At 44.0% G+C, this 26,428-nt stretch overlaps 1 protein-coding gene across 6 annotated transcripts in view; it reads right to left on the bottom strand.

The window, feature by feature from the left end:
* EPB41L4B (erythrocyte membrane protein band 4.1 like 4B) overlaps nucleotides 1–26,428 on the bottom strand; it is a 123,972-nt gene that overhangs the window by 17,446 nt on the left and 80,098 nt on the right. For 5 of the 6 annotated variants that reach the window (XM_013053696.2, XM_045081671.1, XM_045081673.1 and 2 more), the window contains exons 16-20: nucleotides 14,826–15,037; nucleotides 12,397–12,515; nucleotides 7,222–7,347; nucleotides 6,329–6,396; nucleotides 3,520–3,618 (exon numbers count right to left, since the gene is read on the bottom strand). In XM_013053696.2, the coding sequence (XP_012909150.2) occupies nucleotides 3,520–3,618; nucleotides 6,329–6,396; nucleotides 7,222–7,347; nucleotides 12,397–12,515; nucleotides 14,826–15,037 (624 nt within the window). The remainder of the gene's footprint in view (nucleotides 1–3,519; nucleotides 3,619–6,328; nucleotides 6,397–7,221; nucleotides 7,348–12,396; nucleotides 12,516–14,825; nucleotides 15,038–26,428) is intronic. The other variant, XM_045081672.1, reaches the window with a different exon arrangement.

Genomic DNA, 26,428 nt, shown 5'->3' on the forward strand with positions numbered 1-26,428 from the left:
GATGACAGCTTTTCTGAGTTTTTCAAGTCCTTCTAGTGGCTGACCAAACTTGAGGGTGATCTTAGGGACCCTGATACAGTTTTCCTAAGGGGGTTGCAAGTGGAACTCCCAGAAGTAATGTTACTTTCAACATAACTGTTAGAAGTAATGGCTGAGCGAGGGTGTAGATGAAAGGTCCACAGCCAGTGGGCACCAGGGTGGCCTGAGCAGGGTCCCTCCCAGGGCCGTGGCTTCGTGGGAAACGTGGCCATGGTACACAAAATGAGGTGAGGGTGAAACTCAGAGAGGAGGGTCCTGAGAGATTCTGGAAACTTCTGTATACGGAGAAGCCTCAAAAGGAAGATTTAGGACTTATTCTTAGTTAGGGGACAGGTGAGGCTGGAATGAGTAGGTGGGAAGACCAGTAAGACGCCACATAGGTGGATCCATGCTGAGGGAGTTAATCCACTCAGTAACACACACATTAGCCCATTTAATCTGTACAACAGCCCTGCCTTATGCTCTCCACTCTTCAGAGAAGCAGACGTTATTGGGTGGCGGGTTGTGACAGGACTTTCTCAAGGTCACATAGCTAGTTAAGTGGAAGAGTGGGGTTAAAATTCTTTTCTGCCTCATTAAAAAAGAAAATTATAACCTTAAAAGCACAGTTATTTAGTTTAACATTATAGGCCATTAAAAAACACACACACACACATAGTTCATCTTTCACAGCAGGAAGTCAACTGACCGCTGCCTAGAATTGAAAAAGACTCCAAATTCTTGATGGTTTTTATAACCTTTTGTCCTAACTTAGATCTTGTGGCAAAAAGATATTGTGCTTAACTACATTACATCTTTCAGTTCAACCTCCGTTTCTGAGGTAAATTCATGTTAAATTCATGAAACATCATTTAGCAAGTACAATTTTATGTGTAGCAGGATTCTTTTCTTTGAGATGATTTCTTTTCATTTTAACACTACATGAAAAATGTCTACAGCAAGAGTCGTTCGATGTGAACTTAGGTTATTTTTGATGGCACGATTCTAGGAAATTGGTTATCTTTTCTCTTCAGACTGAGGATATTTTTCTCTCCAGAATATTTTTAGGTTTTTATACAATGTTTAAATAAATAGTAAAGTTACATTTCTAGAAGAAAATACAGCAGCTCATCATTTTCTAAACACATTGGCTGGTATCAGTAGAGGACACTCTTTCCTGCCTGAACTCTACACGGCGTCTGCTTCTTTCTCTTCTCTGCATACAACAGCCATACATTTCTTCCCTACGTCATTACTTCCAGGACACAACATGGCGGATGTTTTTGTGCATATCCTTAAAAGCATCAGCTTGAAAACTCGTTCAGAGCATTTGAACATCATGATGCTCTTGGTGGGGAACCCTAAAATCCAATTCTACATCATGCTGACCTAGGAACCCGGAATACCCTAACAGCCAAAAGGGCTGTGTGTGTGTGTTTCAAAAACAGTAATGCAGAAATATTTTTTAAAAGGGAAATCTGAGTTTTTTCCATCTGTATTCCTTGACACCGTGTTTATTAACTTACCAATATCTATGACTGGAAGTGAGTCGTGACTGGTGTCAACAATTGAGGAACTATTTTTATGAGGCAAAAACGTAAAGCCAGGAAAAATCTCATCTCTTAATTTTGCTATGATTACTAATGGGGAAAATGCCTCTATTCTTTGATTTTTGAAGCAAAATACTTCGGGGCCGCTTAAGAAATACATAGGTGACGTTGGAGGTTTGAAAAGGGCTTGCTTGAAAGAGCCACTGCAGTGAGTTAAATTTTCTTTCCTTCCTGGCCACATATTAGTCATTGTTTCCAACATGATTACATATCCCAAATAGGTGATAATAACATTCGGAGTTTCAAAATGGAAAAAGAAAGTCTAATCCTGACAGCTTTATCCTCCGGGGAGCAGATTTTTTCATGGTTTAATTTGTCCCCCAGAAACCATTAGGACTATTAATTATTTGAATCACTCATTTTGGCTTTCCTAGGAAATACAGCTGCTCTAACCGTCCAGCGTTTCTATTAAGGCTAATGAAGTGGGAGGTGGTTGCCTTTTCCTTTTTCCCAGGTGCAGGCTCGAGATGGCTGTTTGAAAAGTGCATCCACAGTCACCCTCTCTAGCCCGCACTTTGCATTTAGGGTATCCTCTAAACTTGACCTTTTCTCAAAGGCCTTCAGGTCGTCAAGAAGAAAGGAAAGGGAGCTTCATCCACTGGCCAAGTCCCTTGCTATGGGCTGGGAAGGCATTTTGGCACATCGACCCTCACCAAATTCCTCAGGGCTAGGTATGATCTCACCCATTTCATAAACAAGGAAAGAGAAGCTGAAAAAGTAAAGTAATTTTCCCAAGAGTTTAGAGCAGTAAACTATTAGCCAGGACTCTGACAGAAGCCTTTCTGACTTGAGAGCTGCATGCTTTCCTCAGCATCCAAAGATCCCCCTGCAGCCCTCTGGCCAATTACACACTCAGGCATGGTGCCACCGCCAAGGTCAAGAAATGGGAACTACCACTGTGATTAGCACTAAATGTGATTACTAAAATACTACTACTCTTAAGATACCAGTCTTTGGATTATAATTATTTGCAATCTGTCTCTCCCCCCAATAAACCGTGACTCCTCAGATGAGAACTGGCAAATTCATTTTGTTCTTCCTAGAATTGCTTAAGACAACTCTGTGTATATGGTAGGCAAGAACATTTTTATTAAGCTGAACCAAACTGGACAGGCCCTGGTGGTTCTGGGATACTTTGGGATAGGACTCCTCCCACAGGTCTCACCCAGCTCAGACCATGCTACCATTTCACAATTACGCCATGGAGGCAGCTTTTGCTATGGCTCCTGGGGATTCCCCATCCTGGTATCTATGCCCCTGTGTAATCCCTGACTTCTGAGTGTGGGCTGGCCCTCCTGACTTGTTTCTAAAGAACGGAATATGGCAAAAGTGATGGGATGTTACTTGTGATTAGGTCACAAAAGGCTGTGATTTTTGCCTTGTGAGAGTTCTCCCTGGCTGCTCTTGTGTGCCTTCTCTGATGGAGAAAGCTAGAGAGGTCTACGTGACTAGAAATGAGGGCAACCTCCAGACAACAGCCAACAAGAATCAAATCCTGTTTCTGACCTGCAAGAATGAGCCTTCAGATGAGACCACAGCCCTCGCCCACACCTTGAATGCAAACTTGTCAGAGAGCCTGACACAGATGATCCAACTGAGCCTATGCCTGGACTTCTGACCCACACAAACCACGAGGAAATAAATGCGAACTGTTTAAAGCCATGAATTTTAGACTAACTTGTTACGCAGCAATCGATAATCAATACATATGCCAACTATGTAATGCTTTCAGGGAGAGAAGTCAAGTCCCATTATGACCTAAATTGGAAACAAACTGTATTTTGGGGGATGGCTCTTTGGAAATGGTGTGAGAGGCTAAAAGCATTTACAACTGAACATTTAGCATCAACTTTGTGATTATCATTTTAAAAACTCGCAGTACAGAACTCACAAACTGTATTGTCTTGTTAACTTCCTCACTCGGGGAGGCTTGATTTCCGGCTTTTCTAATACTGGCTGGGTAGTTTCCACACGTATAGGAATAGGACTTCTAGAGACAGAGCAAAAAAAACAGAATATCACCAACAGGAAAGTTTATGGTCTAGTTTTGGCTGTAAGAATTGCTTTCTCAGTTAATTTAAACCCTTAATAACATTGATAGTAAACATATCCATTTTTCCTCCTGTCCACTCTACTTATTAAATATGATTTTTAAATATATCATAGAAAGTCCAAAAAAGAAACCCAAAATCATAGGGAAGAAAATATAGCAAGTACGAACTGAATATAATTGGGGTACCACATAAAGCTTTCTGCCCAAAACACCTACCTCCAGGGTTTGGTTCATTACTAGGTTTTGCCAATAAAATGAGCAGAGAGAAACCCGTGGATAACCCATTTTTACTTCCAAGTAATCTGGTAGTTATGCTATTTTAAATATAGCACAGGATATATTTTTAACAGATAAACAGAGTATTTAATGTGAAAAATGCATAATCGGAAGGCCTTTAAGACTTGTTCTAAAATATTTTAATTTTGTGTATATGTGAAATGTTAAAAATTGTTTCACTTCTATATTTCCTCAAGAAAATATGCCAGATAACCAATGGGCCCTACTCAAAACAGAGATTTTAAGAAAAAGCTTTCACACATTTTTGTAGTGGTTATGACTAATTTCATTTTACAAAATTCAGAAATTACCTTCTGGGACATAAGGGCATCAAAAGAAGTTGGGGTCCTCAGCAAGGAACCTCTACCAAACCAATGAACCATTCCGAGCCCCCATTTTCTCCTCTATTTAGTGTCTAATACGGTGCCAGGCATGTGGCCAGTGCCTAATCAATGTTTGTTGAATAAACATGTGAATGAATGAGCAAATAAAGAAACTGGAGTCAGCACAGTCTAGATTCATGATTTCTTCAAGCTGGGACCCTGGTGTCAACTGAACACAGTCCCTGGAAGGACTCATACTCAACCAGGAAGCACACAACTTCACTTTGGGCGGAATGGTTGGCATCTGGAAAGCTTCGTGGAGGAGTTTACACTTAACCAGATGGAGGGAAGACTTCCAAGGTGAAGACAGAGTAGAGAGCTACAGAAAGCAAGGCACTGGAACCGCCAACCAGTGAGGTCCCAGCAGACGAGGAGGAGATGGCCACTAGAGCAGAAAGCAGGGGCCAGGTCACGAGGGGCCTCAGACTCAGGAATTTACACTGAAGGCCACGTTGTCATTAAAGGTTTGAGGCAAGGGAATGGCACAGTCAGATTTGCTTGTTGGAAAAACCCTTAGAGGAAGAAGTTACTAGTGAAGACAGGCTGGCCGGGAGCACTTCAAAGACCGTAGCAGAAAGTAACCAAGCAGACAGACGGTGCGGGCTTGCAGTAGACTAGGATTCAGGTCAGGAAGAAAGAGGATAGATGTGGGGGAAGATATGAATTAGCAGGGTATGGTGATCAGTTTTATGAGGAGACGAAGAGGAGAAAGTCGAGGACTCCCAGACATCAGATCTGGATGATGGGTAGGTAATAATGCCATTAACCAAGACAGAAAAATAGGTGAATGTTAGTGGGATAGGATGGGAAGAGATGAATTAAGGTTTTGCAGAGTCCAGGAGATAGCTGGGTCTGTGCTCTGCACTAAGACAACGTTATACCAAGAACATGGATTGGGATTCGAAGGTGACATCCAAAAATATGAGTTTTCTTTTTTAACATCAAGTATTCCCCAGAGCAATATTTCCTGGATCATCTGGAGTACTTGTTGAAATTCTGGTTCCTGTCCAGCCCTCCCCACCTCCAAGGATTGAGAGGTCTGGAGAAGGACCTGGGTGGCCTGTGTGCATGTTTTTTGTTTGTTTTGTTTTGTTTTGTTTTAAAGATTGATTTATTTATTTGTGTGCATGGTAGGGAGGGGCAAGGGGAGAGGGAGAGAGAGAATCTTAAGCTAACTCCCCACTAAGCGCGGAACCCGACAGGGCTCGATCTCACAACCCAAGCCAAAACCAGGAGTCTGACACATAACCAACATAGCCACCCAGGCACCCCTAAAAGTCTGTGTTTTTAATGAGAGACTGATGCAATGACGCTTGGACCCATTTTAGGAAAGTCTACCCTGGGGATACCCACCAGTATTAGACCACCAAGGAGGCTATGGGACTGCCATGATTTATAGGTTGTTACTTACTTGGGCTGAGAGAGGAAGGGTGTCTGCTCTCTGGGAGGTGAGAGGAGGAGGGTTTCCCTCTGGGTTTAAAGTGGTAATGGCCCAGAAGCTTTAAAGAGCATGCATGGGTCTAGCCCTATAAGGAACTCCGTATAAAGAGTACATCAACGGCCAAAGGAAGAGTGATAAACTGAGCTGGGGCAGAGAGCCAGAGCCCAGTCCTACAGGGTCTCTCCCAGGCTCTGCTGAGAAGTCTGGGCTCCACCGGGAGAGCAAAGGCGTCTTTACAGGACATCAAGCAGGGGAACGACAAGGTCTTATCTATACACTTGTGAAGCACCTCAGAGCGATTTCTTTGTTAGTGCAGCAGTTAGAAATAATAAAACCGAGACTAAGCAGCATTTCTGAGATTTAAACGGAGTTGTTTTCAGCCAGTCTCTTTCTATCTCTTCATACTGACATTCTTTCCAATTTTCTTTTCTCCGCTCTGATTTTATTAACAAATGAGTGATGTTAATCATCACTGGTGAGTGATGTTTCGAGGATAACGTTGATGATACAGAGCATTGTTTCCCCATTCAAACAAGAAGCAACAGACCTTACATTAGCATCCTGAAGACTGGATTTCTTATTGATATTTACGAACGTTGATTCCTCTTTTCCAACCTGTTGAACAAAACAGGCCGGTTAGTCAAACCTGAATTATCTCGGTGAGCAAAAAATGTTTTCAAGTCTCCAGCATTCAAAGGATTACAGAAATGCGAAGGTAGCTCAGAGAGGTGGTTCACGAAGTACTCAGTCAATAACAAATTTTCTCCGGTGTTTATAGAAGAAAAAAAATGTTTTCATGAGTCATTCCCCATCAGGGGGATTTAACACTTAATCATTCAAATGTAATCAATGCCTGCATTCATACTTTTATTGAGCACCTGCTGTGTGCCAGCTCATACTTGAAAAAGAAAGAGAGAGTGTGGGAAAAGTCAAACCCACAGTTTAACCCCCCAGCTGCCATTGCTGATCAGGAATCATAATAAGCTCTCGGCTCACCTATCACTTATGGCTTACAATGGAATTTAGAATCTGTCTTTTCATATCAGTGTAACAAGCCGAGGAGGAATTACATCATATGATTTTGCTAGAAGCCTTGTCCTCCTCCCTCTGGTGAATCCCACAAAGAACGGCGGGGGAGGGAGACACACACACTCAGCCAGGGAGGCCAGCCGAATGGACACCAGAGGTCAGGGCAGCAGCCTGTGGCTTTCAACCCCTCGACAACCTACAGAGCTGGCGCTTGCACTTCCCCAGGGAATAACCGGACACCAGTTCGTAACTCTTGGGGTTAAAATCCCTGTTCACGTGACAGGTGTGGTTCCTGTCTCCTGGCTGGACCCTGCCGGACACGGTATCTCAGGCCTAGAGTGTCTCTTCTCCTGTATGGAGGGAAGGAAATCCTGTGATGCGTCATCAAAGGAATGTCCCAGCTGCACCGACCTGGGCACTCACTCGGGATGCGTTCTCCAGCTGGGCTTTCAAAATGTTACACTTCACGTGGTCGGCGACGGGGGAAGGCAGAAGCGGGGTCTGAAGGGTCTTCTCGGATACTTTTTTCTCTTCAGCCTGTGACAAACCCAAAACACATGCAACTGACTGTCAACAAAGAGGAAAGGAAACAGCGACGTGAACCTTCCCCATCAATCGGAACACAGTCGAAAACACACACGCCAGTGCAACCCCCAGCTTCTTGTCCGCGGGCTCCTGCATTTAGTGTTTGCAAAGGATTCACAAGCACAGCCTCGCCTCCTCAGCCTCCTCGCGTGAAGCAGGGAGAGGAAGTACTCTCCCTGTACAGGGGTGAGGGGTCGTACGAGAAGATGGGCTGAAGGGTCAGAAAGAAGCGGCTCTTCCAGCTAGGGGCACGTCTGGGACCGAAGCTTCGAGTTTCCCATCCCCTAGTGCAGTGCTGTTTCCCCCCATAACGGCCTCCTCTTATACAGATTCAATCCTGTGACTTGCTGGGGAAAGAGTGAAAAATGGGCTTTGGGATTTTTTACAACAAATCTTGCTGAAATTTCTGACTCTCCAGAAACTTGTATCTATTTCACCTCATTGCGGAGGGTCTCAGATGTCAGTATTTGGTACCCTTTCTTCACTGTTTTGTCATCTTCTAGGTACTCACTAAACATGTACCTAAAATTTATTTTTAAAGATTTTATTTTTAAGTAATCTCTACACCAGCGTGGGGCTCGAACCCCAAACCCTGAGATCAAGAATCCCACGCTCCAAGAACTGAGCCAGCCAGGCACCCTAACAGATACCTATCATTTCTGTGATCCAGTTAGAGTGGATAGCCCGGGGACGGCCCATTTTCAGTTGTGTCCTACACAACAGTATCTTTGAAATCATAGGCTTCGTGGCTATTTTTTGTAATAGACATTACGATAATTACATAACTATGAAGAAATACTCATTGATCTGTACAACCAGAAATCATCTCTGATGATACACACACCACTCTTCGAATAAAGTCTTAATGTGAGCCCTGCCTAGGGCAGTCACTGCATATCCCAGTGTAAACGTGGTACTGGGCCCACAGCAGGTGCTCCATAAACACATACTAAAGAAGATGGTAATGATAAATGGCTATTATTAAAAGAGATGTGTTTAATAAGAAAGGTATAAGACCCTACGATTGCTAAAAGTCAATTTAGTGATCGTAGGCCTTGCAGCGGCGTGTCAGGTACAACGCACAGGGTGAAAACAAAATGTTCTCAAGTCCCCAAATGAACCCCATTTGTTAATTCAAAAGTCCAATTGAGCACCTTGGTATGTGTAGCAGGAGTGTTATGAAAGTGCTAGAGGAAGCAGAGGGTAATTGGCGGGTTGACATCATTTAATAAAGGAAAGAGAGCACAGAATGCAGTTTCCCAGCGGGACTTCCAAATGCATCAAGGAGCCCTTGGTGGAATGAGTAGAAGGAGGCAATTTCATGGAACAGCAAGATAAGCAGGGCCAGAAGACCTGGGTTTTAATCTCCGCTCTTTCCCTGGCCAGCACCATAGAACAGAAATGATGACGATGGTGACGATGGAAAGAGAGACAGTCCCAGTCGCTCACATTTACTGAGAGCTTGTTGTGGGCCAGCTGCTGACAAAGCACTTATCACTGGCTCCTCTCGTGGAGCCGGCCCCTCTGAAGGGAGAGACTACCACCATCCCCATTTTATAGGTGAGAAAAACAAAGCAGAGATATGGCAAGTCTCTCTCTCTCTATATATAATATATTATAATGTTTATATTATATAATATATAATAATATAATATATTGAATATGTAATATGTAATAGATAATGACTGGAATCATTACCAATCAGAATGGAGTGCTGGCATGGAAGGCATGGAATGCCCCCCCCCAAAACAGGTAAGTAACTCATATATTTTGAAAGATGAGCTTGATAGTAGGGCTCTCGGATAATTTATCTTGGGTTTGTAAAGCCTGCCACGCGAAGATAATTGTTTTACACCAGCATGGGTGTTTTCACTGGTGTGTGGAGAGTTAATTTTGTAATTAGATTTCATTTTCTGCAATGATATGCTGGAATGTAAGAATTAAATTTGTTCCAAAGCCCACTTGAGGTTTTTGACAATTGCTTAAGGGGATATAGTTATACTGACAGTAATGACCGAAGATTAAAAAAAAAAAAAAGAAAAAAATGCTGCTAAAATAAGAAAAGAATGAGAATTCAGCATTAATTTTTTTCCCCCTTCAAATTTGGTTCCTTTATCTGCCTCTTTTGGATATAAAATCAAAGCTGGCTTGTTCTTATTCTACCAGATGAAGCAGGAGCTGCCAGCCAGCTCTCTGAATGGACTCAGGTGAAGACCAATATAAATTTTGGAAAATCCAACTATCGTTCTATGAATAGGTTTGCATCAAAGGCATCTCTAGGAGATAAACGTCCAGATTACACCAAGTCCACCATTCCAGCCTGAAGGATGGTTACAAGAACACCGTGTTTCTCTCTTTTGCATGACCACACTTCGTGTTTTGCATCCAGTTTGAATGGTGAAAAGATGCCTGATCATTCAATATTGAAATACAGATTTTACAACATACAAATGACAGTCATGCCTTGAGAGGATTACAGTTGGAAACAGTCCATCTGTTTGGGGGAAGTCATTTGGGGATAAAGAATGGATTGGATGCATTTTTTAATTGTTTATAACATTGTTTACACATTTGAAATCTAGTGAGATTTAAATCCCTGTGATCATTTCGGGTGCAACTTTGGACCTGAGCCATGAAACTGTCTTCTCACCACCAAATCGAGAATAGGAAGTTATCCAAATCTTCGAAGACTCAGAGGATTCTCGAACCTTGAGACTGGAAAAATCCCTGAAAGCAGGGAAGCCACTGGTTGCCAAGTGTAGGGTCACGACACGTTGTGGGGTCCATGGCACGGAATGTGTGATTAAGGATAAAGAAGTAACACACTTTGCTTCTATGTTTGGACAAACCCAAGGTTATCTGATATCACTTTAGCCCACTTGCTCCCTGATGCATTTCTTCAAGGGGAAGGGAAAAAAAGGGGCTCCAGGGAAATGCTCAGTAACACACCGTTGTCTCAGATATACCTTAACCTGGAGCAAGCCAGTCCTGCTGTCGGTTCACCAACAACTACGGGTTTCACAGAGCTTGTGAGCCTTCTGAGGCTTGCTATCTACTGTAGCTCCTTGCAAAATACGTTTGGATTCTGCCAAACTCTAGGTAAGCTTCTTTAAACCATATATTGTGTGGATTGCAGAAAATAAGTTGGAAAACGAAGAGACTAAGAGAAAGAAGACCACGCAGGGGGCATGTGATATACTGGGTATCTATAGGCCTGCCTGCTAAGCACTTGTTGATTGAGTCGATGTCGGTGCTCTCCTGCAGGAGGGATTCTCTCCAGCTGGCCATCAGGGAGGGTGGTATGGGAGAAAAAGCAGGCGAGCGGGCCCTTGATGTTGTCAAAGGGACTTGAGGCTGAGGGGTATAAGGGGTATGCAAGGTATGCAAGGAAATGAGAAATCCTGGAAGTCTAGTGTAGGCTGGAGGGCTGGCTCTATTATAGTGGAGGAATAATAGCCCAGTGCGGGTAAGGAGGAAGCTTCCTAGGCCAGATCTTCCAAATTCTTCCCATTCCCTTCTATAAAGGGGGCGAGGCTAAGCATCGGAATGGAAGAAATGATTCGTGAGGGAAAAAGACTATTGCTTTGGGGATTTTAAAAATTAAAATAGGTATAAAATGCTGGTTCCCAACTAGGGGGTGACTGTGCCCCTTAGGGGATACTTGTAGCCATGTCTAGAGATGAAGTTGGTTGTTGCACCTGGATGGGGGTGCTCCTGGGACTAGCGGGTGAAACCCAGGGATGTTGTCACGCATCCAACAACACACACAACCGACAGCTCCTCCACGACACTCACAGCCCAGAATGTCTGTCGTGCTGAAGTCGAGAAACTCTGGTGTGCAAAACAGAGCGGCACGCTGGAGCGCAGAGGGCACTGGGCCCAAAGTCAGGGGCCCTGGGACTCAGCCCCTGCTGTGCAACCGCGAGAAAGTCATTTCCCTTCCTCTGGGCTCAGATGGTAAGAAAGTCTGAGCTAAATGGTAGTTTGAATCCAGCTGGGACATTCTATAGTTCTAAGATAAAATTTGGCTTCCATAAGGCTGCTCATTTGGGTAGAAGAACGGATCTAACTAACCAAAGGAGAGTTTTGCTGTGGCCCTTTCCCTCTCTCTCTCCTGCCTTCAGTCCCTCCCTTTTTTCCATCAGAAAACAAGTACTGAACTTCTACTATGTGCTAGGACCTGTCAGATGCTCTGGACTGAATTGTGTTCCCGGCCACCACCCTAGAATTCATAGGTTGGAGCCCTACTCCACAGGATGGCATTTGGAGACGGGGTCCTTGGGAAGTGAAGAGATTTAGACGAGGTCATGGGATGAGGCCCTCATGATCAAATTAATGGCTTCAAAGGAAGAGAGGGGCTCAGTTGGTAGAGTATTCGAGTCTTGATCTCAGGGTTGCAAGTTTGAGCCCTATATCCGGTATAGAGATTACTTACAAATAAAATCTTAAAAAGTAGAAGAAGAAAAGGAGGAGGAGAAAGAGAGAGACTGAGCTCTCTCGGCAGGTGCAGATACAATGAGAAGGCAATCATCTGCAAGTCAGGAAGAGAGCCCTTACCAGGGAACCAAACTGGCTGACACTTTGATCTTGGCCTTCCCAGCTTCCAGAACAGGGACAAATAAATATCTATTGTTTAAGCCACTCTGTCTACAGTATTTTGTTACAGCAGCCGGAATAGACCCATGTGGATGGGTAAACATGGCAAGAGGCAAATTTGGACACCTCCTCATTGAGCTTTAGATCTAGAAGGAGGGAGAGATTCCTAACAGAGCCTGCCTGTTCGCCTCGGCACCGAGAGAAACTCCCCGTGCTGTCATTCAGCCGAAAAGAACGCAAGTACATTTCTGCTCTGAAGAGACTTCAGCAGAAATGCCAGGAACAAATGAATAGAAATCCCTCCAAGACCAAGGCATATAATCTAGGAGGCAGGCCAGGGGAATAACCAGAGGTTTGCCGCCAGCCGGCGGTCCGGGCCCATCACCCAGCCCTGGTCCTCGGCACCTTGTTTATGTTGATGTGCAGAGCAGGCCAGGGTCCGGGGGCCTTCACGGTCTCCAGTTCCAGCTTCTTTAGATGGGCGGCAGCTTCGCTGAACAGGGCAGGCGGTCCTGGACTCAGTTCTACAAGTGGTGGGGGTGGGGCAGGGGGAGGAAGAATAAGGAAAGGTGGAATGGACAGAGAGAGAGAGCTGTGATAAAAGATGCTTACCAGAGCCTGATCTGCAGCACCCTTCTGTTTGCCTCCACTGCCCAACCCCCCCACCTCGCCTTAAATCCCTGGACTATGCTCCAGCTGGTGGGCTGTGAGAATACTTAAGATCAAGGCTTCTAACTCCCCTAGGTAGGAGCTGGAAGGCCTTGGGCAAGTCACTCTATCTCTCTGAGCTTCTGAGCCATTTTAAAATGAAAATAAAACTACTTACCCTGCAGGGTTGCTGTAGAGATTAGGGGAGGTCATTTACATACAAATGCATTATTAACGGCAGAACACTATGCAAATTAGAAAGTTGACTACTTGGGCTCACAGGCACACGAAGGTGCCCTTGAAAACCAAATGCATTGATTTTAATTTCTGTACTATTTTGGATTAGTTGGCCATCACCCCTTCCACTGGCTTGTGTTTATCCATTAATACAGTGAAATATTCATTAATTATTAAGTATTCATCACATATGAAAGCTTAAACCAAGTTATCGTTTGCAATTGAGATCGGGCAGCTGGAATAAAAACATAAATGAGGCACAATTCTAGGCTAGTGGAGGAGACAGAGACACGTGTAGATACGAACGACAGAAACTTGTGCAGATGGTAAAAGTTAATTGCTAAAGAGGCAAAAGGGAAGGCACTCCAAAGCCAGGAATCAGAAAGGTGTGTTAGAGAAAAGTTCCGCCAACAACATCTGAGCAGGCTCCTGAAGAAATGAGTTCTGCATTCCAGGCAGAGGGAACAGCAGGTGCGAAGGATAGCACTAGGAACGCAGCTCAGCCATTGGTGAAAGAAGTTTCATGTGGGGCGCCTGGGTGGCTCAGTGGGTTAAGCCGCTGCCTTCGGCTCAGGTCATGATCTCAGGGTCCTGGGATCGAGTCCCGCATCGGGCTTTCTGCTCAGCAGGGAGCCTGCTTCCCTTCCTCTCTCTCTGCCTGCTTGCAATCTCTCTGTCAAGTAAATAGATAAAATCTTAAAAAAAAAAAAAAAGAAGAAGAAGTTTCATGTGGCCAGAGTGTAGTGAAGAATCGGGGGAGACTGAAGACCTCGGCAGTGGCTAGGCTGGGAAGGTCTGCGTGTGGCCATGCTTAGAAGTGTGGGCTTTATCTCAGGTCAGTGAAACGCCACTGAAAGTCTCAAGGCATTTGTTCAGAGCTGTGGGGAGACGTCTCACTTCAGCAGCTATAAGATGAAGACTGTATGAGAGCAGGTATCCCTTAGGGGGCTGTTAGAGTTATCTGGATACAAAAGGATGAGACACGGTTCTACAAGGGCAGTGTGGATAGTGACAAGGGGATAGAGTTCAGATTCATCAATGCCCCGTGAATGATGAATTTCCATTGCCGACTCAGCCAACCCAGAATTGTTCCCTGTGGTCTACGGCGAAAGGCTCATCAGCTCATCCTTTCACTGCTGCACAGACTCATGAAATGTCAGGGCTGGAAGATTCCTTGGCCATGCACTAGACACCTTCTACCCCTTTTCATAGACGAGAAAGCTGAAGGTCCAAGAGGGAACACGGGTCAAGAGCAAAGACCAGAATCAAAGTGTCTTGACTCCTTCCTCCAGCTCAGGGCTTTCCCACCTCATATGTGAGAGAACCGGCTCCCCCCTCTGGTCTGTCACAGATTAATTATTTGGTAAAGCGTAATAAAAGGGAGTTTCTTAAAAAAAAAAAAAAAACAAATAATAGACCTACAAAATCCAAACCTATTTCTTACTGGTTTTAATGGATGTAAAATCACTCTGGTCTATTGCTAAAAATGTTTCTAAGTGCCTGTTCTCCCTTTCCATCGCTTCTTATGCCAGAATCTGAAACAGGGGACACTGGTCCTCCCTAACATCACTTTGCTCTCAGACGAGGGATGCCAGAAATGGGACAGAATAGGTTTTCCTGTAATTCGGAAACGCAGAGATTCTAGCCTCCTGGCTCCCCTCCTCTTTCTATTACTTGAGCCAGTAGAAGTAGGAACTGCTGGGAATGAGGCAGAGAGAGAACAGCTACGTTGACATCCAGCCGGAGTTTCCTGATAAACTGTAATCTCTCAGCGGCTCCTGATGAAATGAACGAGGCGCTTGTCCTCTCCTGCCCCGACCTGGCAACCCCGCACTGCCTTTCCTGTCTTTCCGTGCTACCCAGAAAGAGTCTGTTTTGAGGATCTGGGGAAGCCATCCATACCCTGCAGCATCCCTCCCTCTCACCCTGCCCTTTGCAACCCTACTTACTTGTTAGGGATTTACTGCTGGAGTTTGGAGACCTGGAAGGCCCCTCCTTGTTCTCCAGAGTCAGCGAGAGGCCATAGTTCGGGTGGTGCTGGTGCTGGTGCTGGTGGTGATGGTGATGGTGCCTGGCTGAGGCTCGGCTGGGTCCCCCGTTCTCCTCGACGCCGAAAGGCAGCCGGTCCGAGCTGCTGAGCCCTGGGGAAGGGAGCGGGTAGCTGTGGAGGGTGTCAAAGTCAGGATTTAGAAAAGTCAAGGGTCTTGATATTCCTGTGTGTACTTTTAAAAGATGTTCTGACCATTAAAAACCAAGAGACATTGGTTCAACAAGCATCTGTGGGGTCACTGCAAAACAGGACACAGAGGCTTCACGGCGTTCAGAGAAAAAGCGGAGAGGGGAAATCTGTATTTATCAGAGACCCGAAACCGGAAGGAATTCTTACTCTGAAGTTAAACAACTTTCGTTCAAGAAAAGACATCCCTTAAATGCGAGGAGGAAATCAAAAGCGATACTAGCAAATAATTTGCTCGCCATGCCACGACAAGATTGTGACCAGAGGGATGCTTGGAGTCCCTTTCTCTTCTTCTCAATCACCGCACCACACAGGAGACACTTGCTAAGGTGACTGCTGTGACACCTGTAATTTCAATTGTTCTCTCTGTCTTTATTAAAACTGCCCTTCTGGAAGCCCATGCCATCTCCTGTTTAGAATCCGAACTGCAGTTCTTGCCTATACTGTCTCCTCCAGCCCACTGTCCCCAGAGCAGCAGCGGGGGGGAAGCTCCTGTCCCCTCTGGCCGCCTCCGGCAGACTCCGCTTCCCTGGGGTCGGTCTTGCATCATGTACGTGTGTGTAAGGATGTGGAATAAGGTGTGACTTTGGCTAACTTTGGGTCACAGCCCAGCCTCACCTCTCCCAACAGGAAATATAACCCAGGGTATCCCGCTCCCCCAGGCAGCCAGTAATGGGGCAACAAAAAGTGTTGCTGAAGTTGAAGGTGAAACGCCCGGGTTCCAGCCTTAGTTCTTCCCCAGCCCGTGCGGGAAGCTTGGACCGTTGCTCTGGGCTTTGGTTTCCTCCTCTGCAACACCAGCGGGGTCAGGTGATCCTGGGCGCATTTCTAGGTCTGAAAATCGCCCTTTCTCCCAGCTACTTATCTAGCACTTGCTTTCTCCCAGGTTGTGTGCTAGCTATTTTACATAAAACATTCCATTTTGTAGATACATAGAACTTTGCTTCTTTGCTCGGTCCACAGTAGGTACTCCATACATATTTGATGATAGGAAGGAAGCGCGGGCGGGAGGGAAGTCAGAAGGACTGACGAAGCTGTGGATCTGGGATTTGAGAACAGCTACGTGGACTCCAAAGCCCGCTGGCATTATTTTCCTGTCTCTCATAGATGCTGAAAACAACATCTGTCCTAAGGAGGCACAGAGACTCGGGGCTCAGAAGAGAGAAAATTCCTAGGAGGACTGGAGGGGCTGCCCAATTGGGGGCTCACCTTGAATTACCTTGAATGCGAGAATGAACACCCAAGGGGAAAGATGCCTTATAGCAGAGATCTGGTGTATGTTTAGGGCTGGAGGTGGAGTTGGAAAGCTTTGAGTAAGACCTTCTGACGAATGGCAAATAGTCACCATCTCCTATGCCAGCTCCAAGTGATTCTCACCCTTCGCTTGGAAAGCAAGATTGAGAAGAATTCTGAGGTTGTGCCCAGCTCAGGAGGAAAGAGTGTTGTGATTGATTAGTGATGTCTGCCATGGACTTGGACTAGAGCACTGGTGTCATGTACTCGTCTTTCCAAGTTTAAAAGTGTGTGATTTTTTATTTCAAGGAAACCCAGACTGAGAAGTTAAACAGGGAAATAAATATATATGCAGGGAGTGATAAATTGCATTTAATAACATGTCGAATAAAATATGCATGTGTGATTTTCCTTTCACAGCTACTTGTGGGGAAGACGGAGCAAGACAAACCGGAAGAGAAACAGACGAGGGTCAGAGAAGCTGCTCGAATCTTGTCAGGTGAGGGTCTCTAGAAGAGCAAAGGTTTCTAAGCAGGAGTGGGAGGGCCTGGGGACTCTCTCAGCTCATGCACATGAAGGGATCACCATCCCAGAGATCGTAATTCATGGAGTTTTATAGGGTTGTGGGTCTGTTAAGGAAACCACCGCTCATGGCCTCACGGACCCTTCCCCGCAGAAGTCTAGGAGGGGCTGTTCGTATCGACTATGATGTAAATGGCATCCATGAGAATTGTGAATCTGCCCTCTTCCCAGGCACCTCAGAGAAGGTCAAGTCGACCAGAGGGTCCAGCAGCACCCAGCAGCCCCAAAGCCTTGGGACCATTAGTTAAAGTCCAGGAAATGAGACCAGCTCTGTGTTCATGGTCAACAGAGACGGACGTTCATGAGCTTCTGGCGTTCTGGAAACAAGGTCACAAGTCCTGGTTTGCAGAGGGTGATGGAGAAGGGCTATGTAGGCTTCCGCCTCTGCTTCCACAGGCTGGCAGCTGAGAAGGACTCTGGTGTAGAAGGAGAGGGTTGCCAGTGTGCCCAGCACTGTGCTAAGCATTTCAGGTTCAACTTTTGCAGTTATCCTGCAAGAAAGCTGCCGATGCCTTGGATTACACTGGGGCTTAGAGGAGGGGAGAAAGTGCCCTGTTAGTAAACATCAGTGAAAAATCGAACCTGATCTAATTTCTTCTCTTCGTTTTTTTCAGGGGAAGCCCCCACTCCCATTCTACTTCCGACTCTAGAGAAGTGAGTGCTCTATTAGCAAGGGCTATGTCATACAGGACTTTTTTGTCTATATTAGGGGTGGGCATAGCTCTGCAGACATGGGGAGGGTGGGGGACTCTTAGGGCCCTGCCTAATCCTACCAGAGCCTCTCTCCTCTGTGACCCTGGGTCCCCAGCCTGCTCAATCAAACTGTATTGCATACTGAATAATGGGATATTTAAAATATTATAATAATATCAATAACATCTGTTATTATGGTATTATAGTAATTAGGATTATAGTTATGTATTTCTTTTTTTTTTTTAAGATTTTATTTATTTGACAGAGATACAGTGAGAGAGGGAACACCAGCAGGGGGCGTGGGAGAGGGAGAAGCGGGCCTCCTGGTGAGCAGGGAGCCCGATGAGGGTCCCCATCTCAGAACCCTGGGATCATGACCTGAGCCAAAGGCAGATGTGCAACAACTGGGCCACCCAGGCACCCCAGTAATTAGTATCATATTAATAATGTTACTATGTCATTCTTCATTAAATATTATAACTGGTATAAAATGGAATAATTATTCTGAATAATCCTGCCAGAACTGTGACCAGGGCAGGGCAGGAACTGGGGAGGGTCTTGAGCTGGAACAGAGAACTCAACAGGGCTTTCTCTCAAGAATGAGGCCAGGAATGGTGAGGGTGCTCTCAGAAGCCAACTGTCCTGTACAGTCTACAGCTCAGCCAAGTTCTGGGTGACAAGGGCTTCTGGGGACAGTTCTGGGGAGCTAATCCTAGATAAGAAATCACAGAAAATGGAGACCCTCTATTTGGTGGTTTTAAACTCCCAGACAAATATTAAAATCATCAGGGGAACTCCCACATACCACTGGTGGGAATGCAGAATGGTACAGCTGCTTTGGGAAAACACCTGGCAGTTCCACAAAAAAGTTAAACACAGAGTTACCGCACAACCCAGCAATTCCACGCCTGGGGATATATATGCCCAAGAAAAATGAAAATATGTCCACACAAAAACCTGTCCATGAATATTCGTAGCGGCATTAATCGTAATGGCCAAAAATGTAGAAACAACCCAAATGTCCATCAACTGATGAATGGATAAATAAAAGTGGTGTAGCCATAGAGTGAAATAATATTCAGCCATGAATTGGAACGAAATATTAATCCATGCTAGGACATAAAAGAACCTTGAAAAACGTCACTGTGAATGAAAAAGCCAGACACAAAACGCCTCGTGTTGCATGATTCCGTCTATGTGAAATGTTCAGAATAGGCAAGACCACAGAGACAGAAAGTAGATTCGTGGTTTCCTAGGACTGGGGAGGATCAGAGGAGACAGCAAGACAAAAGACCCTGCTAATGATACAGGGTCTCTTCAGGGGCGTTGGAACGGTTCTAAAGTTAGATTGTAGCAATGGCTGTACAACTTTGTGAAAATGCTAAAAATCATGGAACTGTACAGTTTAAATTGGTGAATTGTACGATACTAACTTGTATCTTTATAAAATTGTTTTTTAAAAAAATCACCAGGGAAGATTTTGAAAAATATCCATGCCTAGCCCCTACCCCAGGCCAATGACATCATCATCGAGCTCGAAGTCCAGTGGGCAGCCAGCACTGAGCCCCACTGCCCTAGTCCGACCTCTTCACTTTGCACGTGGGGAAGTGGGGCTCGCTGGGGGAATGAGGTGACCGGGTCACACCGTGGGTAACTGGCTGAGCCTGGGACACAATCCAGGACTACTGCCTCTCTGCTTGCTGCCCATCTGCTTCATCTTCCCATCTGTCTTGGCTTCTATTTCAGGCAGCAAATGCACTCATCGGGAAAATCCTAAGACCTCCTCAGAACCGCACTGCCTGAGACATCCTTGTGTACACATCTTGCCTTCCCAGCGACACAGTGAGCTCTGTAGGAACAGAGACGGTCATGTCACATGTGTTCATACTCTCCCCTGTGCTAAGGACACAGCAGGTATTCAACTAATACTGGTCAGATTGAAAAGAAAATTAGATATCAATGCACTCAATAAATATTTAAGTGCCAACTCCTGTGCCCGGCCTGGTGGTAGGCAGGGGAGTGCAAAGACAAGTGAGAGGTTGTCCTTGCCCTCCAGGAGCCCACTGCTGAGTAACAAGTCCAAGGCCGTGTGACAGGTGCTTTCATGAGGCTTAAGCGAGGAGGGGCAGAGCCTGGGGAAGAGCCAACAGGGAAGAAGAGCTTATGTGCATATTGTAAGGGGAAGTTCTCATTTTTCTTTTCTGAAAAGGGGAGGCAGTTGTCCCAACATCACCAAGGGAGTAATGCATCCTTGTCCCACTAACTTGAAATGCCACCTTCTGCATGTGCCAGTCACTTTCCCGAAAGCTCTCAGATCCCTGCTCTGCTCTGCCCTGACCTGCTGTGTTTCCAAGGAAATACATTTCTCAGGCTCCCAGCCCTCTGGCTTTTATGTAGGCTTGGCTGGTGGGAGGCACTGGCAGAGCCTGGAAGGTGGGAAAAGGAGAGAAGTCAAGGTGTTTCTTCCCCATCTCTTTCTGCCTCAGGTGATGTTTCCAGCAGAAGCTGTGAGTTCTCTGTGGCCCCAGGCCCTGGGTGTTGAACTGTCGCCTCCCTCAGTCCCTCCAGCTCTAGTTCTCGTGTTGCTATCTCTGGCTTGTCTCCCTGTCCAGCTTAGCTTCCTAGTTCTTCATCTCTTGTGTAACCAATTCCCCACATGAAATTCCCTCTGTAAGATATGCCTCGTGCACTCTCCATGCTCCTGACTGTCCGGGATTGATGTACAACATCCACCATGGGTGCTGCTAGGTAGTTTCCCCGTAAACACCTTTGCCATGTGCATCTCCACTGCAAGAAGTCCAGCCCTGTTATCACCACGTATCTAATCGACTGTAAGAGAATTCTTCTGTAAAATATAAAACAACTGGCTTACAGTTCGGTTTCATTTCTCCATTGGCAAAGTTCCCATTTTTCTATCATATTAATCTCAGCTGGCGCTCATCATGGTCTGTACGGTGATGAGTAGATGGTGTGGATGATAACTACGTATATCAGCTATATCAGCTTGATAGAAAACGTGGTGATAAAACTTACTGGGAGTGTGAAAGAAGACCCTGTAAGAGCCAGACGGCACACTCTACTAGGCCAGAAAACAATGCACCAGTTGCAATTGTCATTAAGAAAGCTCAGTTACAAACACACTTATAGCCTTAGCATTCCTTCCACTCTTCCCATGGAACTTGGGAACATCTAGCGACAGTCAAGGGACAACGTGCCAAGAACAAACAACAGTGTAGAAAGCTTTTAGGAAACAATACAAAGCTCAGCTGCAAATTCGGGTCCTAGCACTTGGAAACGGATACCTCTGTTAGCCAAGGCAGAAATCGTGGGGACAAAAGTAAAAGCGCAATGCTAAGATCGATCAGTGCCCCCCAGATACATGTATGTAATACTATGAACAGTAGACCTTGAAAAAGAGCACATAGGTACAACGTACAAAATAAAATCAGTTATTTGTGCAGTGTTGCTATGACTCTAGGCTATACATTTTTGATGAATTCAAATATTTTTTTATTTTGCAATAAAGTGTTTAGAATTTTGTCATTCCACTTTTTTGTTATTCAATTTTTCATGTTCCACAATGTCTTTTTAAGTGAATGTCCCCCTTTTATTTATCAGGATTTTCTTTTAGGGCAAAATTACTTTACAGCCAAGTCGTTATGCAAAGAAAATGTTTGCAGCAAAAATGCTTGTCAGAGATGCTTATGGTGAAAATACGGGACGTGTATTTATGTGTGTTTCTGGATTTTTCCTATTTTTATTGACCTTCTTCTCTGTTACTCAACCAGCACCAGATTGTCTTAATTTGTGTATGTGTGTGTGTATTTTTTTTTTTTTTAAATATCTGACAGGACAAATCCTGTTCCCTTTCCCACACCGTTGTTTTTTTATTTTTTCCTTGACTATTGTTTTGTTATGTACTTACTCTTTCAGATTATTTTACAACTCCAGTTACTACCAAAAAAAAAAAAAATCCCATTGGAATTCTGATTTGGAGCATTAAATATTATGGATTTAAGAGAGTTTATTCTTAAGGAATAGGGAATAGGGTACTTTTCATCCTTTATTCAGATCTTTTAAATGTCCATCAGTTAGAATATTTTACTTTTCCACAAAGGTAAGCAACATATATTATTAATTTAATTCCTAGGTGAATTCCAATTTTGTCACAATTGAAAATAGGATTTCATGTATTATTATATTTCCTCTAATTTTATGCTACTAGATACACAAAATTATGGACTTTACAATATTTCTGACTCTGGCCACTTTGCTTACTTCTCTGATGAACTGTAATTCATTTGTATTTTTCATAATCACATAAATTTTGTTTCTTCTTTTCTGGTATTTATTGCTTATTCTGTTTTCTTGGCTTATTGCTTTGGTAAGGCTTGCAAAATGGTGTTGAATATTAACAGTTATTCTTATTCCTGAAGTGTGTACATTTCCCAGTGTTTCAACATTAAAGTCTGGTGTCTGACAAATTCTACTTAACCAGGGTAGACACGGTCCTTTTACCCAGTTTACTAAGTCTTGGAACATTAGCACTCCTTATTCTGAGTGAATCCATGCTATTCCTAAGTGAACATTACTTCCTAAATGAAGTGCTTAAAAAAGATTCTTTTTTGATACCACGATCAAACTTATCAGTCCGGTTTTTAAAAACACAATTTTCAAGAACCTGTATGACATCTCCCTGTCCATTCTGGCATTTCCCCAAGACTCCGTAGTTCTTCAAAGCATAGTGATGCTGACTCAGCAATGACATAACAAATTCTCTCCTTATTCCCTGTGGCCATTTTTCTACGCCTGAAGGCTTGAACTAATTTCCTGACTGTTCTCTCATCTCGGACTTCAGTTTCCTTCTCTTCATTCTTTTCACCCTCAGCAGTTAGCAGTTTGCCTGGTTTCCTTATCAAAAAGGAGAAAAGCAAAACAGAAGTTGAGGAGTGTTTCTTCTGTCCTGTTAATCTCATATACCATCTTCAGGAATGACTATTGGAGATTACTTAAAAATAAAATCTTGGGGCGCCTGGGTGGCTCAGTGGGTTAAGCCGCTGCCTTCGGCTCAGGCCATGATCCCAGGGTCCTGGGATCGAGTCCCGCATCGGGCTCTCTGCTCAGCAGGGAGCCTGCTTCCTCCTCTCTCTCTCTCTCTGCCTGCCTGTCTGCCTGCTTGTGATCTCTCTCTATCAAATAAATAAATAAAATCTTTTAAAAAAAAATAAAATCTTAAAAAAAAAGAATGGCTGTCCTTAAACTGTTCATCTTTGTTCTAACTAAACCATCCATCTATGAAACTTTAAAAGTCCTTTTAGAAAAAGGTCTATACCCCTTCATTCTTTTATATGTTCCACCTTCCTTCTATTTAAAATACTGTTATAGGGGTGACTGGATGGCTCGTGGGTTAAAGCCTCTGCCTTCTGCTTGGGTCATGATCCCAGGATCCTAGGATCGAGTCCTGCATCAGGCTCTCTGTTTGGTGGGGAGCCTGCTTCCCTGTCTCTCTCTGTCTACTTGTTATCTCCGTCTATCAAATAAATAAAATCTTGAAAAAAATAAGATAAAATACTGTTTTAAATTGTGGCTCCCTAAAAACCTTTCTCTTTCAGATGATCGATGATATATATTCACAGTCAATATGAAAAATATTCCCCTTTTAGACCCATCTTCTCTTTGGCATGAAGGATGAAACCGTGAGCTCCTCTCATTTTGTATTAACAATTGCAAGACAGGGACACCTGGATGGCTCAGTGGTTAAGCCTCTGCCTTCGGCTCAGGTCATGATCCCAGGGTCCTGGGATCCAGCCCCGCATCGGGCTCTCTGCTTAGCTGGGAGCCTGCTCCCCTGTCCTCTCTCTCTGCCTGCCTCTCTGCCTGCTTGTGATAAATAAAATAAATAAATAAACAAATAAAAATAAATAAATAAATAAAATAAATAAAATTTAAAAAAATAATAAATAAATAAATAAATAAGATCTTAAAAAAAAAAACAACCAAAACCAATTTCAAGACATGAGTCATTTTTTTCCCTAGGGTCTCCCCACTCACACATCTCAACCTAGTTTTCCTTGCTGACCAGAATTAATAACAGTAACATGGGCAGTGTTTCTTCTACCTTCCAAACAACTAAGTAATCAGGCAGGAAGGCCAAGAAATCAACAGATGTTCTGCTTTTAATGAAATGCCAATATCTGGATGGCCAAGAAATCCCCCATCCACACTGTGCTAGCTGAAAGTCTCTCCTAGGAAAACAGAGCAAGTATTCTCTATCTGAAGTTCTCCAGCACCACGTCTCGATCGCTCACCGCACGTATGCACACTGCCTGGACTCAAAGTTACTCTGTTATCTGTTCATGACACCTGGCTTAACTCCACAGCAGGGCTCCTGAGGCAGGACCAGCTTCTAGGTAGCCCGCACAGCACACAAGCTCTCTAAACACTCTAGACGAGCCTGGTCGGGGCCAACTGGCTCCTGTTTTGCTTTTAGCCTGGGTGGGGACAAGTCCATGTTCCTAATCAAAGCGAAAGCATCAGGGAGATATCGACGAATATCCCGGCAGAGCTTCCCAGCAAATGGACTTTGGATGGGTTACGGCTCAAATGGTTTTATCTGCTTACCCCAGTGTGCTATACAAATATGTCATTTTCTACTTGTGCCAAGGACAAGAAGAAGTTTCCACTAGTCCATATCCTGTCCATCAGCCTGAACTGTGGCTCTCCAATTAGGGCTCTTAGCAGAATCTCCTCAATTACCATGTTTTTACAGCAGATGGTGTCAGCCAGAATCAGACTTCCTGGCTGAACACTGGTGCATTAATCACGCTCTCTAAATACTCACAGAGGAAAAAACTCAAAAGCTAACATTTTTGGTTGCCCAGCCCTGTGCTGTCTATTAACATATTCAATCTTCTAACAAACGTTTGAAGAAGGGACAGTTATTATTATCCGTATTTTGCAGGTAAGGAAATGGTAACAGAGAGGATACTTAACTTTCTCAAAGTCACACAGCTAGTAAATGGCAGAGCTAGGATTTGAACTCAGGCAACCTGACTCGAGAGCCCAGTGCTCTCTTTAGCGCTGAGAGACTGCCTTGCCAGTGGATAAAAGGAGCATAACAATGACATTAAAAGAACACTGGCAGGCACTTAGCTTTGATTTTGTTAGGGCTTAGCTATGTGACCTCAGGTAACCTATTTCACTTATCTGGGCCCCAGACACTGCATTTTTGGCCAAACAGTCATTATGTATTTATATGCCAGGAACTACGGCTCAATGAAATAATTTGATTTGTGCCATGTCCGACCGAGAGATGAGAGAAGGTGCATTTACTCATCATGGTTTCCAGGATATTTGTCACTTACATCAATTTTAATTTAGTAGAGACTGAACAGAGTGGGTCATTAGACAAACATATTGCTACAAGTTCTTATTACATTCAGTGCAAGCAAGCGCACCATTTGGCCGTAAGAAGAGAGTATATTTGAAAGACTGCATCTTTTTCATAATGGGTTTGAGAAGAAAATTGTTATCAACATCTCAGAAATGGGACACATTAGGAATGTTAGGTCTGTTTAAATAGGGATCATTTCTTATAGTAACTTAGTGGTTTTATTTATTTTTTTTTAAGTGACTAGAGAGAAAAGATGAACCGACCTCATTTTCCTCTTGTCCAAAAAGGTCAAATTATACATATACATATATATATATGGCATGGTTTAGATTCCTTTATACAAACTAATGGACAGATGGGAATTTTCTCAATTTGTATTTCTTTCAAGCCATCTTCTAAGCAATCAACCTGGAACTAATTCTAGTGTTAGCTCAGGTGCTGTCTGAGTCTGTAAGATTGGTAGCTGTTGTTTTGACTAGTTTATTAACTGCCTACAGCCAAAGGCAGCATCGTCTTCAACATCAATTCCCGGTGCCTATGATGGTACTTGGCACAGCGTAGAAACACAGTAAATATTTGCTGAATAAATGTTGTAGTGCATTAAAGTTTAATTCTCCTTAGGTAATTTATCAAGTGTCTATTCATAAAAGCTTCACGTTGGTCAGGAGCTCCTCGGTGTCCCTAACACTAAACAGCCTCTGTAAAACTGTAGAACATTCCACATCTTAAGGAGCGATGAGAGGCTCTTCATGTCTCCTGGTGGCTGCATCTGTCCTGTGAGAGAGAGAGTAGTGGGGTATGTGTCCCCATCTTTGAATCTGGAACTTTCCTTCGGTGAAAGTGGTATCAAATGGTTTTACCAAAATGCTATAGTGGGTAGGCAGACCTTGATAGATTTTTTGCTAAAAATCCATTTTAATCTAACGTGATTCCTACTAAGTTTATAATGTCTTTCTGATTATTTGAGGCATGGAGAAGCTGTGAGAAGGGCTTTAGAAAAACTTTGTGGAGAAATCTAGGATTTTAACAATTCCGGATCAATTTCAGGATCTGAGCCCAAGGAATAAATATTTCATGAGTGCATTTTTGCACAGAGGCTCATGACTAAGAGTTTATTCAATCTCTTTCCTGCCTTAAAAAAAAATACTGACACAAATATAGTTGTTTTCTCTTAAAGCATTCACTTGTAATAAATCTAACAGTGCCTTCCCTTCTCGGTTTCCTAGGGACTATTTTTGGGGGGGGCTCTCATTTTTGCATTCTGGGGTCCACTTTTTGCTTTCAATGAAGATTTTCTTTGATCAGGTGGGTAGTGACATTAACAGACTTAACAGACTTACCCCTCACCACTTCTTTAAGTGTATCCCCAAACAGTATCATCTGGGAGGCCTCATGGAGCAGCAAGACAAAAAAAA

This window comes from Mustela putorius, unplaced genomic scaffold, assembly GCF_011764305.1.
Source record: "Mustela putorius furo isolate JIRA1106 unplaced genomic scaffold, ASM1176430v1.1 tig00000580_pilon_pilon_pilon, whole genome shotgun sequence".
Classification (NCBI taxonomy): Eukaryota; Metazoa; Chordata; class Mammalia; order Carnivora; family Mustelidae; genus Mustela; species Mustela putorius.